This window comes from Barbatula barbatula (assembly GCF_947034865.1).
Source record: "Barbatula barbatula genome assembly, chromosome: 9".
NCBI classification, from domain to species: domain Eukaryota; kingdom Metazoa; phylum Chordata; class Actinopteri; order Cypriniformes; family Nemacheilidae; genus Barbatula; species Barbatula barbatula.
In genome coordinates this window covers 22,576,630-22,594,157 of record NC_136772.1, presented here as the reverse complement: position 1 = coordinate 22,594,157, position 17,528 = coordinate 22,576,630, and the positions used below count along the sequence as shown (strand labels likewise).

Genomic DNA, 17,528 nt, shown 5'->3' with positions numbered 1-17,528 from the left:
CGGCAATGCTATAAAACACCTTGAATGAACTGTAAGTTACATGGTTAAGGAGTCTGCCAAATGCCGTACATGTCAAACGTGAGCAAAATGTACAGTAGCTACTGGCACAATACAGGCCTTAGACTTTCTGCTGGTTGGTTTTGCAATAGCTTATTCAAACGTCATTCCAAACCTATTATGTGGACCTCAAAAGGGGAAAATCTAATGGAAATCTGGTTGGGAGGATTTAATACAATGAAAGTATATTATGGCTCACAATTGATTAAGTGGTAATTATTGTATTATTCTGTATTTCTGTTCCAGAGAGGAAAGACAGTAATGCTTGCTTCTAATGCATGAGAAAGTAAATAAAAGTAATAAGGTCATTTTGTTTTGGTTTACTCACTTTTGATAGCAACTTTGGGAAATTCTATGTTTGATTCCATACTTCTCAAACACTGAGATTTCCTGGTTTAATAATGAAAATATAATATGTAATTTTTCTTTTTTAGTAGTAGGCTTAGGTTCGGATGTGTAGGGTGTGGTGTATTACATACACATAATGCACCACTTATGGAAAATTATAATGCCTGTTGTCTTAGGTGGTTTTCTGTAAGACAACATTCATCTTCGTGTGTTCTCTGGTCTCCAAGTTCTCAGTCTCAGTTCATGTTCAGTAAGCAGTGCTTTTGAGCCGGTGTGCAGCCCACACAGAGCGAGCCGAGTCTTAAGCCCTGTATTAAAGGATCAGTCAGCGTTCTTTTGTTGCCAGATGCTGTGAATTAAACACTAAGGCCGTTTCTTCCTGTAAAAGAGGGGGTGATTTTCCCTCCAATATAGGCCTTACTGAATCCCTTTAGAGAACTTCGCTCCGGTTAAAAATATGAACGATCTTCAGTCAACGTTTCTGTTTGAACTTAGCCAGTTGGTTGAAAGCTCACCCAATAATTCTGTCATCATTAATTCATCCTCATGTTGTAAAAACCATAAAGTTCATTTTTACTCTGTACTCACGTGTTGCGTTTTATGGAGTTAGTTGTCATACTTGAACTTTGTTGTTTACAGAGGACAGAGCCACCATTGGTCTCCACAGATAAACACATTGTCCTTTTGCAACTGATGTTTTTTGTTATTTGGCCTTGGGATGTCATTTGTAGCCTCATGTGGACACTAACCTTATTCATTATGCATATAATGTGTCTATTGTACCGGCAAGGTAAGACGACAGTATATAAACTCAACACACTGGTGAACAATGGTGACAGTGAATGTATGTGCACAATGTTAAGCAGTGACTGCTGCCAGACAACATGCAGAAAACAGCATAGCGATATCAGCCAAATGACATCATAGGGTGAGCATTTATTATGTCATTATACTGCATCTGTCATTGAAAGGGTGCTGGATTCAAACCTGTATAGATCTTTTTCTTCCACAAAGCACAGAAGACATTTTTAGAAAGTTGGTGAGCGGCGGCACCCATTTACGTATGCACACAAAACCAATGCAAGTGCATGGATGCTGTTTAACAAGATTCTTTATAATATATTATTTTTGCATTCTGCGCAAGAAAGAAAGTCACACAGGTTTGACAAGAAGATTAGTAAATGATGCCAGGATTTTCATTTTTTGGTGTATTGTATTGTACTGCAGCGTACCATATCGTACCGCACAGCATCAACCGTATCGTATCGTATCGTACTGCAGCGTACCATATCGTACCGCACAGCATCAACCGTATCGTACCGTATCGTACTGCAGCGTATCATATCGTACCGCACAGCACCAACCGTATCGTATCGCACTGCGCAGCATAAACCGTACCGTATCGCACTGCAGGGCAACATACCGCGTGGCACAGCATAAACCGTATCGTACTGCAACGTACCATATCGTACTGTACAGCATAAACCGTATCGTACTGCAGCGTACCATACCGTGCTGCACAGCATAAACCGCATCGTACTGCAACGTACCATATCGTACTGCACAGCATAAACCGTATCGTATCGTACTGCAGCGTACCATACCGTGCTGCACAGCATAAACCACATCGTACTGCAATGTACCACATCGTACTGCACAGCATAAACCGTATCGTATCGTACTGCAGCGTACCATACCGTGCTGCACAGCACAAACCGTATCGTACTGCAATGTACCACATCGTACTGCACAGCATAAACCGTATCGTACTGCAGCGTACCATACCGTGCTGCACAGCATAAACCGCATCGTACTGCAACGTACCATATCGTACTGTACAGCATAAACCGTATCGTACCGTACTGCAGCGTACCATACCGTGCTGCACAGCATAAACCGTACCGTACTGCAGCGTACCATACCGCGCTGCACAGCATAAACCGCATCGTACTGCAGCGTACCATACCGCGCTGCACAGCATAAACCGTATCGTACTGCAGCGTACTATATAGTATAGCACAGCATAAACCGTATCGTACCGTACTGCAGCGCACCATACCGTGCTGCACAGCATAAACCGTATCGTACTGCAATGTACCATATCGTACTGCACAGCATTAACCGTATCGTACTGCAGCGTACTATATCGTATAGTACAGCATAAACCGTATCGTATCGTACTGCAGCGTACCATACCGTGCTGCACAGCATAAACCGTATCGTACTGCAACGTACCATATTGTACCGCACAGCGTCAACCTTATCGTATCGTAGTGCACCGTACAGTACAGTAATGTGTCACCCGCATTGTATCGCAACGTAAAATAATGTAATACCATATTGCATCGTATTGTATCGTACTGCAACGTACCATATACTACCGCACAGCATCAACCGTATCGCAACGCTTCGCATTGTATGGTATCGTATTATATTATATTATGTGAAGATGCTTTCTGCTGTACAAGCCAAGTCATGTTTCTCTGTGCTGTGTTTGTATGATTAATATCGTGGTCACAGGCCTGTTCTCCTGCTGACTCTTAATTAATCACAATGAACAATAGCTGCTCGCCCTTCAGCAGGGCCTTAAAAACAGCTGTGAGTCCCATGCAGCAGACGGAGAAACACAGAAAGTCTTTATTCTGTCTCAGAGCAGAGCCTGGCACTAACCCTGCCGTCCACTCCTCCTTACTCTACATTCATCCATCCATTCATTGACCAGCAGGGTTATTCAGGGTCTTTGATTACATGTGGTCTGAGCGACAGGCTGTTAGCAGAGCTAATTGGCCATAGCGGGGAAGAATCTCAGAGGGCAGAAAGCCAGTGGTGTAACACTAGCGCTGGACAAACACACTGCATATTCTTCAGAAACTGGCTGCCATGGCTGGTGTGGCGGTGCTGATGTCGATAATGATGTAAAACCAGAAGGATTGTTTCTGGAATGTGCTATGCAAAAAGAGCGTTCTGACACTGGTACTGCACTGCCTTTCCATTGGGGTCCCGGAGTCTGTAGAGTAAAGATAAACTGAGAGTGTAACCATCTATAGATGCCTGCGTGTACTGACAGTCACAAACGTTAGCAAATGCATTTACTTGAACACAAACCTGACACATAACATGAGCCTTCTCACTGTTCCCTCCTTTATACTAATCCACTTGTGACAACAAAAGAAAAAGAGATGACAAACACTTTCCTTTGTGTTTCGTTTCTGGCTGATAGTTAACTGCTTGTTAGCCAGCATACCCTATGCGTTGAAAAGTTAACACTACATGAAAAATAAACTTGTTCCCAAGTTTCTGATTTAGGCATAATCCACAACAACAAAAGACAGTAGTTTCTTTATATTTAGTGTTATAAAGTGAAACGCGATGATCGTTTCTGTTCAGTCCGCTCGTTTTATTGTGTTTAACTACATCTATCGTCAGTGTTCTTGTTTGGCAATGGCAGCAGGTATGTGTTAAAATGTCAAATTGGAGACTGTATTCTGTCGATTGTGGCAGTAAACAACACAACAGGATGATATTTTAAACTTCTTATATAGCTGAATCTCTGCTAGTTTGTACTGGCTGCCTGCAGTTTTCCCCGTTTCTTGCCTCTAGCTAATGCCTTGAAGCGTGACGTCAGCGCAAAAGGAGTCTATTCTAAAATACTAACAAGCAATTAATCGTGATTAATCGAATCCAGAATTAAAGCTTGTGTACATAATATACAGTAGGTCTGTATATTGTGCGTATAATATTCGTATTTTTAAAGGCATACATACATAAAGTAAATATAAAATGTATAAACATTTATTCTGTATATAATAAATAAAAGTATATAAAAGTATTGGTGAAATATAAATAAATATGTGTTAAAATTACCTAAATATATATATATATAATTTAAATATATGCATTCATTTGTTTGTATTTATAAATACAATATTTATATGCACGGTAAACAGACACAAACTTTTTTCTGGATGCGATTAATCACGATTAATCGTTTGATTGTTCTGGCGACATTGTTGGTGAGTACAGCTCCCCTTTCAGTATAAACGTGTCAGTCAGTGCACACTCTGGTGGAAAAAGCGATGGTTTGGTTCAGGGGTTTCAGAGTAATTTTCATTTATGAAATTTGCTTTATATACGAAAGCTCCAAATAACCTTAAAAAAGTAAACAAGGAACTTCTTGGTAGGTGGTATATAAGGTTTGTTTTCAGTTCACAGGTAATTCACTCACTGCAAATTCCTCCTCTGTTTACGAGTGAAGCTCTGCCCATATGGCATGCATTAAGTCACTTATAATGAATTCACACGCATTACCTGCAGGTGCGTGTGGTTTTCTGTTACTGCCGCCCACCAGTGGATCATTTCAAGTGTATGCTGCCATTTCATCATAGTAATAAGTACAGCTGTACTGCAGAAGAAGTGTTGATTTAACAGATCCATTGTGATAAAATCTCACTGAATCCGATATCACCCTCGTAAGAGGTCCAAGTCCCTTTTACTTTCAGTTTCATAGCTGGTTATACCCTCAAATGACCTAAATGTGCAGTGAATCGTACGAGTGTTTGTACAGTATGCACACTGATAAACTCACACATTGTTCACCGACCTTCTCGACTTAATGCCTCTTTATTGTGTCATACACGCCCCAGTCTTATCAGCTGTATTGAGCTGGAGAAGATGATGTCACGTGCAGGCTGGTCAATGAACATTGACTGCTCAGACTGGTTGCTGGGCTCAGTGTCATGCAGTGGATTATGGGTGCTCCCGGGATCATGGTGTTGGCCAAGGGGACCGCTGTGAGAAACTGCAGCGTGGCCATGAATTCCGTGCACAGATGGTGTAGATGTGTTTGTGAATCCAGATGTTATTGTGACTGCAAAAGGCACTCGAGTGTTTGATTAGTCAAAGAGAGAACGATAAAAGAAACGTGTGTTTGCGTATACAGAAAGATTGCAAATCTGTCGGTCTGGTTTTGCGGTGTCAGAGAAGAACGTGTGCATGTTTTTGTTTGTTTATAAAGCATTTAAAGTTGTCACAGTTCTAGAAGATGAAACAGGGTTGTTAGCTGATGCATGGTGTTTAGGCATACGAGCATAAAGTCCCACGTTCATCTTATTGAAGTAATGACCTGTGTCTGCTTAGATTCATCTGTCCTCTCATCCTTGCAATCTGCTCACGTCTGTCGTCTCAGTCTGGTAACTCTAGGCTTTTTTTCCAGCTCATGTTGTTGTGACCCAGGTGGTGAGGTCAGTCAACCGTCATGGGGTCACTACATAATGATCAGGTAAACTTGTTGAATTGACTTTATTTGGTGACATGATGTTTTTCATCATTTTGGAAATAAATCATTATATCAGCATGTCGGTAGAGCCAGTCTCTGAAGCCAGATTCACGTTGTTGCTTTTCCCACTGTTTTTCCACGTGATACATCATTTGCTAACCACAAAGGATCATTTTGCTTTAGGGAAATTGGTCTGCTTGGATTGCATATGACATGCTCTGTAAGAGGAGATGAATCACCTTGGTAATTATAACGTTAAGGATTCGATGAATAGATGTCACATATAAACTCTCAGAGCAATTTTCTATTTAAAAAAGGAAATAAATAATTTATATATTTACATTTTCATGTGAAGGTTTATGAAGAACATGAACTGTTACTTGCTTTCAAAATAACTAATAGACATCGCAAAGGTAGTTAAACCACCAAACTTTGACATATTTGCTTTCAGTTTGCTGAAAACATTTGGTTAAAAAATTGTAAATTTGACATTTGCATTAAATCGTCTGACGGATCTAGAAATGTTATCAGGCCTTCCTTACTCCTTTAGTGTTTGGCTAGTGTCTTAAAATATAACTATTTGTATTTATATTTTGTAAATATTCATTTGTATCATTATTCTATTGTATGATAATTGTATTAAATAAACGATTTGTTGAATGGGTCCTGTAGTTTGGTCGCAAAACATTGACATTTTGCGGTTGAGCTTGGTATCGAAGTCTAAATTTTAAATATTGGAGAGACAAGTTTAGCCAAGTAAAGCTTCTCTTTTGATTGTTATCAGTTATCTACACGAACTATATTGTTTGTGAATTTGTACCAGAAGTTTCGTTGCCCAGTAATGTTTGTTGCGCAGTAATGTTTGTTTATGTTGTTAAGATGAAACGGTCTATAGGGAAATGTTTCATTCTTTTTGATCTCCGAATGCATAAACAGGTGATAAATGTCATTCTCTACTCAAGGACTGTTTGGAGCAACTCTATGTGGGTTTCACAGGGAAGGATAAACACCTAAATCTTCTTCTAGACCTTTACTAACTCACTCAAGAATTAAACCGCAAATTCTTCAACCAATAGGTTAGAATCTCGGGCAGCGTAAATGAGCCGCGTCAGCACTGTCTCTCTGTAGATGTAAACTGGAATATACACTCTTTGACACAATAATACCACTCCAAGAGTCTTCAGTCTCTTTTCTTGTTGTTATAGTCATAATATGACAGTTGAATAAATAATACACAATATACATTTTGAGGAAAAGTGTGGTGATATAAGGGAAATAAAACATACAATTTGAAAAACGAGGATTATTGCTTTGCAATAAAATACTACAAGACTGGTTTACTCATTCAAGAAAGTTTTCTCTCTTACATTTGTCATTCTTTTGGGGGTGCAGTGGGGGTCTGAGATTACACAGCTAATCTGCAGGCAGACGGGGGACACCTGCGCAGTGCCCCGCAGAATTGACCGGATTACGGAAACATGTTGCGTAATTAGGGGAAGACACGCGCCACCTGGCCAGAATTTTCTTGTGTGTTTGCAATCACTGTAACCCACTGCCAGAATAACATATGCTTTTCAGTTTTTATCTTGGCCGTAGTTGAAGTACTTAATACACAAAAAATACACAATCAGGCTTTTGTGAAAGGATCAGCTGAATATCTGTTTAGCTTGCTGCTTTCAGTGTGGGAAGCAAAGCTAAAGAGAGCGAGAGATTTGGGCGGAAGAGACTGTCTGGACAACACCAGACACAGGAAAATGTGAGAAGAGCAAGCGCATGCCTCACTTCGAGAAAGATTTGAGTCTGTCTGAGAACAGCTGTCATCCACACGGTGAAGCTGTGTTCAGGAACATCTCCTGGACTAAGATATAAAAGAGACAGAGACCTGCCTGTTTTCACTGCCTGTTTGATAGAAGAGAAGTAAAATCAGACAGGGTCAGTGGTTGAAATGTGATGACGCTCGAACCTCAGACATTCACACTTCTTAAGATTTACGGGCCACTTTTACTGTAAACTCCATAAATACAGTGCTCTGTTATACCCATCACATACTCTTTCCCAATGGAAAAATATACATCACTTTCCATTATTATTATTATACTCAGCATCAAGCAGAGAGTCATCAAGCTGGCAGTAGAAAATCACAAGTATCCGGGCTTGGTATCAGTAGGCTCTCTATAAAATGACACAAAACACTTGATCTAGATTCCATACGCTTTACAAATTCGAAAAAACAATCCTAGATTGTGGGACAAAAAATGCTTCGTTCACACCAAACGCGAAGTTTCTCTATTACTCGCGGGAATAGTACGTAATGCTGCGTTCACCCAAAACGCAAATTTAGCCATTTGCACGTGTAAATTACATACAAAGTAGGGGTGGGCGATATATATCGTCTGCGATAATATCGGGATTGTTGTGTTAACGATGTGCAAATTCTCATTATCGAGTATGTTAATTACTCCGAAAAAACACTCCAAAACACGCATTATAACTCCACACATTCAGAGGCTGCAGCAGGGCGTCACGTGATTGCTGTTGTATGCATACACGTCATCTCGCTCACAGGTTAGCGCGTGGCCGCACGCATGTTCAACGCCGGTTAGCGAATGTGGTTATGCTAAACATTTGACAGAAAGAGACAACATGCAGACACCCAGAGCCTCGCAATCTACTTCAGATTACTTAGTTGCTAAACGTGGCTCAACCTCCCTTGCATCGAAGTGGTTCGGTTTTGAGAGACATCGGCTAAGCTACCTGCTGCACAACATACGCAGCAAACTTTAGCGGAGTCGTTTAGCGGAAATGTGCCTTACGATAAGAAAAGCAACAGTGCCAACATTACAAATGCTGTCACCAAGTTTAAACAAATGCTAAAACAATCACCAAGCAAAATAAATGCTGCCGATTCAGTAGGTAGGGAAAGTGCCAAGTCGAAATTATTTCAGCTCAACTGCCCTCCCCAACTTCTATCATATATTATAATTTCATCTTGCTTGTATGCTGTACAATTTACATTACAGCAGAGGTGTACAACTGAATGTTTACTCAGAGTTCGATGTTCTTACACTAATTCAATTAGTATTTTGTATGTCTTTGAATTGTTTTTACTTGAATACTTACATGTTAAAGAAAATAAATAAGCACTGTTTTCATTCAACATGGTGCCCATTATTATCATCAGTGATTAAGTAACTCAGACTTTTAAAAACACATTTTTAATGGATATCGTCTAATTATCGTTATCGTTAAAATCGCCAAAAATATCTAGATATTATATTTTGTCCATATCGCCCACCCCTAATACAAAGTCAATGCAAAGACGTGAATACTGTAGATGTGTATGGGCACTGGGCGACGCGAATGATGCGAATCGGCTGGCGCAATTGACTTGAGTCTAGAAAGTTGACCAAGTGTAAGAGTAAAGCTATTTGACACTTGGGGCCCTATTTTCACTAAGGGCGTGTCCGAATCCACATTTGCTAGTTTAACGGCAGGAAAACGGTCGGCACGCCTGGGCGCATGGTCTAAACGGGCGGTCCCAATTATCTCAATGAGTAATGGGTGTTATTTGAGCGTAACGTGCAGTAAACCAATAAAGCGCTGTGCTTCCGCCTATAGTCGGATATTCCTAACGCGCTCTTTTAATAACTAAAAAAATATTGCGCCATTGACTTTAGAATTTAGACCAGGTTTGACTTGGTCTATGGCGCAGTCTATTTTCAGTTCATCACAATAGCAATGCGCCAACAATGCGCCTGAGCACGCATCTTTTTTAGACCAACAGGCCCATGGGCGCATAAATGAGCGCAAATGCATTTGCTTATTTAAACAACGCCGCGCAGGATAGGAAAATGAGATCTGCATCGGGCTGAAACTAGCAAGAACACTTGCGCTGCGCCTTGCGCCGCATTGCGCCTGGGTGTACGATAGGGCCCCTGATGTTTAACACGTCTGGTCGTGTGAAGACACTCCATGTCGCGCACTGTTTTTCACATCACTCAAAATATTGAACTATTCCTGTATGTAGTAAATTATTTATTGTGCGAGTGTTGTGAAAAACATTCTGTGATGGGAAGTGTTTTCTCGCATCCGGACGTGTCACTTGACGTGTTTTTTTTTTTTTACTATTTACTTGAAGGGTGAAAATCACGTTATTGGATTTATAACACACATGAGAATGAAATACAAACAATAAATACACATTTCTTAAACTAGCTTATTTTAGTTGTCTTTCTAACCATTGCTTACTTCAGTTTAACTTTAACATATCATTCTCCTCATGTTATTTAAGATCAAAGTGATGTTCCTTTCTGTGAAGGATGGTTAGTTTAAGGCAGGGCTGTGTTTAGTGGTATATGAGTCCGGATGGGGAGCGTGTGCAGGTGGTTATTTGGACTTGTGGTTTGAATCTTTTGGACAGACCCAAAGGAACTACTGACACAGGTGATCAGAGTACCTAAACATTACGAAACAAAGTTAGAAATGACATCAGTTGCCTAAGTTAAGTTACACCGGAAGATTCCTAACCGACATCAAAAAACGAATTTGCTTGGGCATAGTGGTTTATATGACTGAATGAATAATATTACTATTATTATTATTATTACTAATATTAATAATGTGTCTACAATTGCACAGTTGGTATCTTCCTTGTGAAAACAAGGATTTGTGCAAACCCAGTCTTGTGGGTGTAGATCATAAAGTCTGCCCGACAGCTGGTCTTTTGAGGCTTGAAAACACGACATTCTCTACACAGAAAGAACAACAAGATTGTCCCACGACAACACAGACAAATAATATGGCTCCCGTACAACAGATTTTTCCAAATGAGGATGGAATTGAACAGCGCTGGCTGTGTTTTCCCATCAGTACACAGTGGGAGTGGGACTCAAGTGTTTGTGTTTGGGTGGGTGGTGTGCTCGACTCTGAAGGGTGGGGTACGGATGGAGCTCTGGTGACTGCAGTGTTTTGGGGGAGTTCCATATAGCAGATGTGTAAAAGTAGGGCAGATGTAGAGGACAGCTCTTGTGTAATAACTGAAGAGAGGAGATGGAGGTCTGTGTGGAGTTTCAGCATGTGTGATAAGCTTGAGAATCGACAGTAAATGAAACCTTTAAATGAAAAGCCATAGGGTGTTTAAAACACACGCAGGTTCAGTTTGTAGTGACGTCTTTGGTATCCAACGAACTCTCACTTTATTCTGGACGTGTATTTTCCCTTTTTGATCTTCAATGTCATGTCAAAGTCTTTGTTTTTCTACAACTATGAAGAATTGTGTTTGCAATATCAGTGTGCAATAAACATTTGGGATTGGAGTATGGTTGCTTTTTGCGCTGATGGGAATATTTCCCAGCAGTATTTGCATGGATTTGATTAGCTGTGTTTGAAGAGAGGAAGAGGATGCTGGCGTAGGCTTGATGTAGCCTCATGTGTCTCCTCTGCTCTTCTGCTGAACCTGCACATGTCGCAAACACTCGCAGCCATGCAACAGGGTTCGTAATGAATAATATGGGGATTGAATGCCGCTGAGTTTGTTTTTAAGCAGGCAGATAAGATAGAGATATCCCTTCATCTAACATGATGACTGTTTAAATATCTTTTAATAGCAGTATTTTCAACTGTATTCTTTTCGCTTTTGTCTGTGTACTGGGTGCTCCAACATCTTACCTTGAAAGCAAATGACTGTTTTGTCTGTAGTTACACAATTAATCATGACAGTACTTAACGTACTTATTTTTAAGGTCCTACTTCGGTGTCCAACAACAAATTTACGTACAAAAACGTACCGTTTTAGAAAGTGTACTTTAATCAATTCTGTAAAGAAATTGACCCCGTAAAAATAAAGACATTTTCTCGCAGCTGGGGCACCAGAAAAAAACTAAAATAAACAATTTTCTTGTAAATTTGCAGTTTCTTTCTGTATTTTTACTGTGAAAAATCTGTACAATTACGTTTTTTACCATGTAGTTTAGTTATTTTAAACAAACAAAATCCTTGAGAACATAATAGTACAAAATGTCTCAAGCTTTTGCGACGGTGTAAAAACACTTTAATTTTCGAAACTTTCACTTTCTTCTTGATTGACTCTCACATGATTCGTCCGGCGATTCATCTGTCAAATCCCCTTCTTTCTGTCAGCTCACTCTGACCTGATTGGTCAGATGGTCTAGTCTGCCGTGATTGGTCTACCGCGTGCAGTCGCAAATGGGATGTAGGCGGGCATTACACGAAGTGACGCAAATCTGACAGGGAACTGAAATTAGAACGACAGATGACTCGTTCGTGTCATTCAGAGCCAATTACTTTGTTATTCGTTCACTTTCGTCTTTACAACTTGGCCGACTGCTTTCCATTTACACACAGCGACATAACACACTGCATGAAATGTCATTTTAAGGACATTGTAATAGTTACTCTTTAAAATAGACATTACACACATCCTATATATTCATGTCATCTTTACACATCTTTACATTGAGTGAGCAAGTATGTATGTGGATGTATGTTAATGTTACATGCAAAGACTCTTTTTTCTTGTATCTAGTTCATTTCGAAGTGTACTGTAGGTATGTAAATGTATAGGCTCTTTAAAGTGTACCGTTTTAGAAAGTGTACTTTAATTTCTAGCCTAATCTATTCTGTAAAAAAAACCCGTTAAAATATTCTTTTTTCTGGCAGACGGCGCACCAGAAAAAAAACTCTGAAAGTGTAGTTTATTTATTCGAAACAAATAAAATCTTTGAGAACTTAATAGTACAAAATGGCTCAAGCGTATCCCTGTATGCCCCTGTAAGAAGTACTGTGTATTATTTATTATTTTAGTGTTATATAGTATTATTGACTCAATAAAATACGCATTGGCCACATCTGTGGTGTGTATTTGGATTCATTTGTTAGTTTTGTCTGTTTGTTTGAAAGCGATATGTACCGTAAGTTAAATATCTTTGACTCTTGTCCGTGGTTTTCTTTCTACAGAACTCCATGAATCTGCCTCCAGACAAAGCAAGATTACTACGACAGTATGACAACGAGAAGAAATGGGAACTCATTTGTGACCAGGTAAACCATTCTTTCCCTCATCCGTTGCCTCAGTTTGCCAGTCTTTTATGGATTACACAAAGAGCTATTGGTGAGTATTTTGGTAGACAGTAGCTATGATCGAAAGGTTGAAGGTTGGTTGCAAGGGTTGGTTCAAGTTAACCAACCTTATAATGGAACCGCTATGATGACGTTTTCATTCTCTGATAGTTTGTCTGTGTACATAGCACCTCGCAACAAGATGTGTGGGTGTTTATCTAGTATTATGTTTTAAAAAATATACACGAAAAAATGTGTCTAGTAGGCGCTCTTTGTGTAGTAACATAGTGACATTTTGGAGAAGTTGGCTCGCTTGGTAAATAATATTCCTCGATTTTTTTTAATTAAAAGTTCATCTTAAAGGTTTTTATACACAACTCATCGAATAAGTGATTTCAAGTCAGTTGAAATGAAATCACAATCCGCTCCAGATTCTCAGGAGAGGTCTTCTTTCACATGCGTAGTATTGTCCGAGGGCTTGTGTTGTTTTGAAGGGAACTGGGTCTCTTCCTTTTTCCTGTTATGTGCTAAAGATGCCAAAGATGACCTCTGTACTGTGGGAATCCATCAAAATAAGTGATTCGAAAGTTAGTCCCAATGTGACTAAAATGGCAATAAACATTTGTTTTATTGTCAAATATATTTAATCAAATTATAGGAACACAACTAAAAACTTAATCAGTATAGTAAATATAGTGAGGTTACTGTTAGTGAGTAATCTGTTGACAACAATGAATGTCCAAAAGAGTATCATTGAAATAAATGTTTAAATTTATTATAGAAATATCTTGCAGTAATATTGGAATAGTTTTATTTAAAACTGTCTAATAATTGTCAGAATCCATCTTTTGGTAGTAATCCGGTAGTTGGTGTGGAGCAGTAGACTTCAAATGTTTTGGCCTGGTTGCAAAGGGTGCTGTCTGGTCACAGAAACCAACGCTGTTACCAATGTGGAATTTGTAGAAATGTAATTGTGATACTCTGTTTAGTTTCTGTGTTTGTGTAGTCGTGTGTGAAGACGTCCCCTCCCAATCACACACTCACAAACCCAAGGCCACGGTGACTTAAAATATGCTGTGAAACAATAAATGTCTCTCTCTATCTTCCAGGAACGATTCCAGGTGAAGAATCCTCCTCACACGTACATACACAAGTTGCAGAGTTATCTTGACCCAGCCGTGACACGCAAGGTGAGTTCAGATTTGATTCCTCTCCCTGCAGGTCTGACCTCAGCTCTTGATTACTTGATCTGCTTAGTTAGAGACCCTCCCTTACATTGTGAACCCAAACAAGTTGGGAAAACATTTGAGGAAATCGATCAAACAGTTTGAGTTATGATGTTCCCAATTTGAAGCAGAACAACCAAGTTTTGAGTTTGTTGCAAAAGGTTGTGAAAGATGTGGTTGACCGGACCGAGTTAGGAAGAATGTTCCACCAGGAAGGAGTTGTGAAGGAGAATGAACGGGAAAGCAATTTAATCCCTTATATGAAGGCAATACAAGACGCCGCTTGTTTGCTGAACGCAGGGTTCTTGATGGGGTGTAGGAGGGTGTGAAAGTAAGCCGGTGCAGATCCAGTGATAGTCCTGTAGGCTAGCATCCGTGACTTGAATCTGATACGGGCTTCAACCAGTAGCCAGTGGAGAGAGTAAATATGCAGGTACAAGACACTGAAAAAATAATAAAGCGCATGGAAAATAAGTATCATACGCATATACTGTATATATTTTGTCTCACCCAAAATTATATTATTATCTTTCACATATTATTTTATGCTTAGGATTGATGATAGACATAATGAAAGTTAAAGATAAGAGGTTAGTCTAGTTTAGTGTGAGTCTTTCTCGGTGAGCATGGTATTGTCGATGTTCTCGAGCTCCTCTCATGGGCGTTACACACGCCAGCGGTTGACATCATGTCCTGCAGCTCAGAGAGAAAGAAAGAGAGAAATGAAGGCCGCGGGGTGGGGGGTGAAAGACTAGAGGAGAAAGAAAAACACGAGGGGACAAAAAAGTGATGGACAGATGGATAGAAAGACCCAGAAAAAGTAGAGAACGAACCTGGTGTGAGGGAGACACACACACACAGTTATGGCTGTACATTCTTGCCACGGCTCTTTTCTGCAGACGTGAACAATAGTTAGTTTGTGTGGCGGAGAGCTTTACATACGGTGCATTCCAGACTCTGCTCTGAGCCAATGAAATCGCAGCAGGATGAGGGTCATTCCAGAGGGTCCCGAAGAATGTCTCTGCCATTGATTCTATTCCAGGATGACCTCTGGAGATCTGCTTTCTTTCCCTTTCTCTTACCCCCTCTCTCTCTCCACAGCTGGGAATGCTTAAAGCAGAGGTGGGAGCATGAGCTTCACACACACACACACACACACTGCATCAACTCCACATGTGCCAAACACACCCACAGTGGGAACAACACAGCACACACTCCCCTTTTCCTCTCTTAACTCACTCTTTTGTTGTTTATTTTTGCATTTTTCTTTTTGGTCTGTCTCTGAATCCGGTTTTAAATAGTAGGCAAGATTCGAAACACATCATATGGTGTTTACAATAGTATGCTTAAAGTTCCCATATGATATATACTGTATATATATACGGAAATAATTAAGAGACCGGCTCAAAGCATCATTTCAGTTTTTCTGAATTTACTATTTATTGGGAAATGTTTAGGTCAAATTATATTGTTTCATTCGGTAAACTACTGACAATTTTTTTTTACAAAATTTCAAATAGAAATATTGTTATAATGTTTCTATTTGCATTTTTTTGGTAAATGAAATCTGAAGAAACAGGTCGAAATAACAGAAAATATGCTCTGTATTTTTTCAGACCTCAAATTCTGCAGAAAAAACAATTTCATATTCATTTATAAGTGACATAACAGTAATATTTCTAAAACAGTATAATCTTTTTTTATTTACATGTGATAACCTCTATCTAACTTTAGATCACCATTCACTATAGTGTTGACGTGTGTGTAATTAGCAAATATTGGGATGTTACGTTTATTGTTTGATTTTATACTATACAGACCCGAAGTCAAAATGTAAACTTATTACGTTTATTTTTCCATGCATAGTATGTTGGCAGGTCTCTAACATCCACTGATGCAATCGTTTCGGCATCTGACATCAGTGAATACGTGATTGATTATCAATGTGTTGTTCAGTCATGTTAGTCCTGCAGAACTGTAGTAGCTCAGTTAAGATCTGACTTGCGAAAGCAACGCGTCTCATTGGATGGCTTTGTTCAGATGCACTTCACCTGACACGTGATCGGGTCAGCCACAAAGCCAGTGTAACCATGGCAATGGCACGAAGAAGAGAAAGTTTGGAGTAGAGGCAGAACTGTGGGCCCACTATAGGGGATACACGTTCCGCGTCAATAAGCGTTCATTTTGTCCATTTGTAATGAATATGATTAAATTATTATTTTGTGAAAAATTTAATTCTCATTAGATTTTATTACTGCAATGCAGTAATAATTATCATCCCCTCCGGACTCTACTACTATGGTTTCCTAAATATTGTACAATTATCATCATGTATTTTTGCATGATGGTGATGAGAAAAAAGTCTATAATGTGCCCGGTTGTCATGACAATGTATGTGCAATAGATTGTACAAAGACTAGTCCCTTCCATGTGGGGCAGGATGAGATTATTTTTATTGTCTGAGATCCTATACAGCACGTGATGTGTATGTCAAAGAAGCCTGAACCTCAGGTGAACTTCTACTCAATTTCTCTTGCGCAGAAGTTCAGGAGGCGGGTGCAGGAGTCAACACAGGTCCTGCGGGAGCTGGAAATCTCATTACGGACCAATCATATCGGGTGAGTTCATCTGTGTGTACATTAAATATCGCTGAATCTGAATATGGGATTTCTCTTCTGTGGACCGTACAAACACTCGATTTTCATTAGACATTAAACGTTTAATAACAGGATACTAGCCTAATGCTAATTATATAACGCTAACTATTAATTTAGCATGTATGCGTGTGCATTTAAAATATTAATATACATTGTCGACACATGGCTTTTTTGTACTTTTGTGTCAGGGCCACGACAGAAAAATAGGAAGATTGACACACAGCTCTTGCCTTGCCATGTCCTAAAAGAATGATATGCATTGTTTCAAGGCCAGTCCAGAGCACATAACACACAGTCCTGTGATTATGAAGGAGTTTTCAGATAACACATGGTACTAAACTAGATTACACAAATGATCCAGCTAATCCGAAGGAGATAAAGCTGTATTATCCTGTCCACAGGGGGTGGACGGACACGATTCAACAAAACAGATCCTAACCAAGCATTATTATCGCTATTGTGATGTTATCTTCCACTTCCAATTGGGTCGAAAGTCTACAGAAAATGGAAAAAGTCTTCTTAAAATATTCACTCCAGATCAATTTTTTACAGTTGCAACTTAGGGATACAAAATAAAAACATTCAGGGAGATTCAAGACCCCGCTGTCTTGCAGTAACATTCAATGGCGTCTATTTATTTTTATGATAAACCAGCAGATTCACATGATTTTTGTCACTTACGTATGAGATGGCTAATTTGTGTGAATATGCATGATGAGAATTGTACAAAAACATATGATTGTTGAAAAAAGCAATAATGAAGCCGTACAAAACGTACAAAAACGCACAAATGTCACCTCGTAAAATAGTTAAACATACCAAACACAGTATGTACTTAAAGTATATGTGTGTTAAAACTATTTTTGGTCGAACACAGTGACGATATTT

The 17,528-nt window shown here is 39.4% G+C and overlaps 1 protein-coding gene across 4 annotated transcripts in view; it reads left to right on the top strand.

Annotated features, from left to right (window-relative positions):
- The window catches only part of fmnl2a (formin-like 2a), a 44,203-nt gene that overhangs the window by 3,850 nt on the left and 22,825 nt on the right, over positions 1-17,528 (top strand). For all 4 annotated transcript variants that reach the window (XM_079464285.1, XM_079464283.1, XM_079464284.1 and 1 more), the window contains exons 2-4: positions 12,656-12,739; positions 13,867-13,947; positions 16,525-16,601. In XM_079464285.1, the coding sequence (XP_079320411.1) occupies positions 12,656-12,739; positions 13,867-13,947; positions 16,525-16,601 (242 nt within the window). The remainder of the gene's footprint in view (positions 1-12,655; positions 12,740-13,866; positions 13,948-16,524; positions 16,602-17,528) is intronic.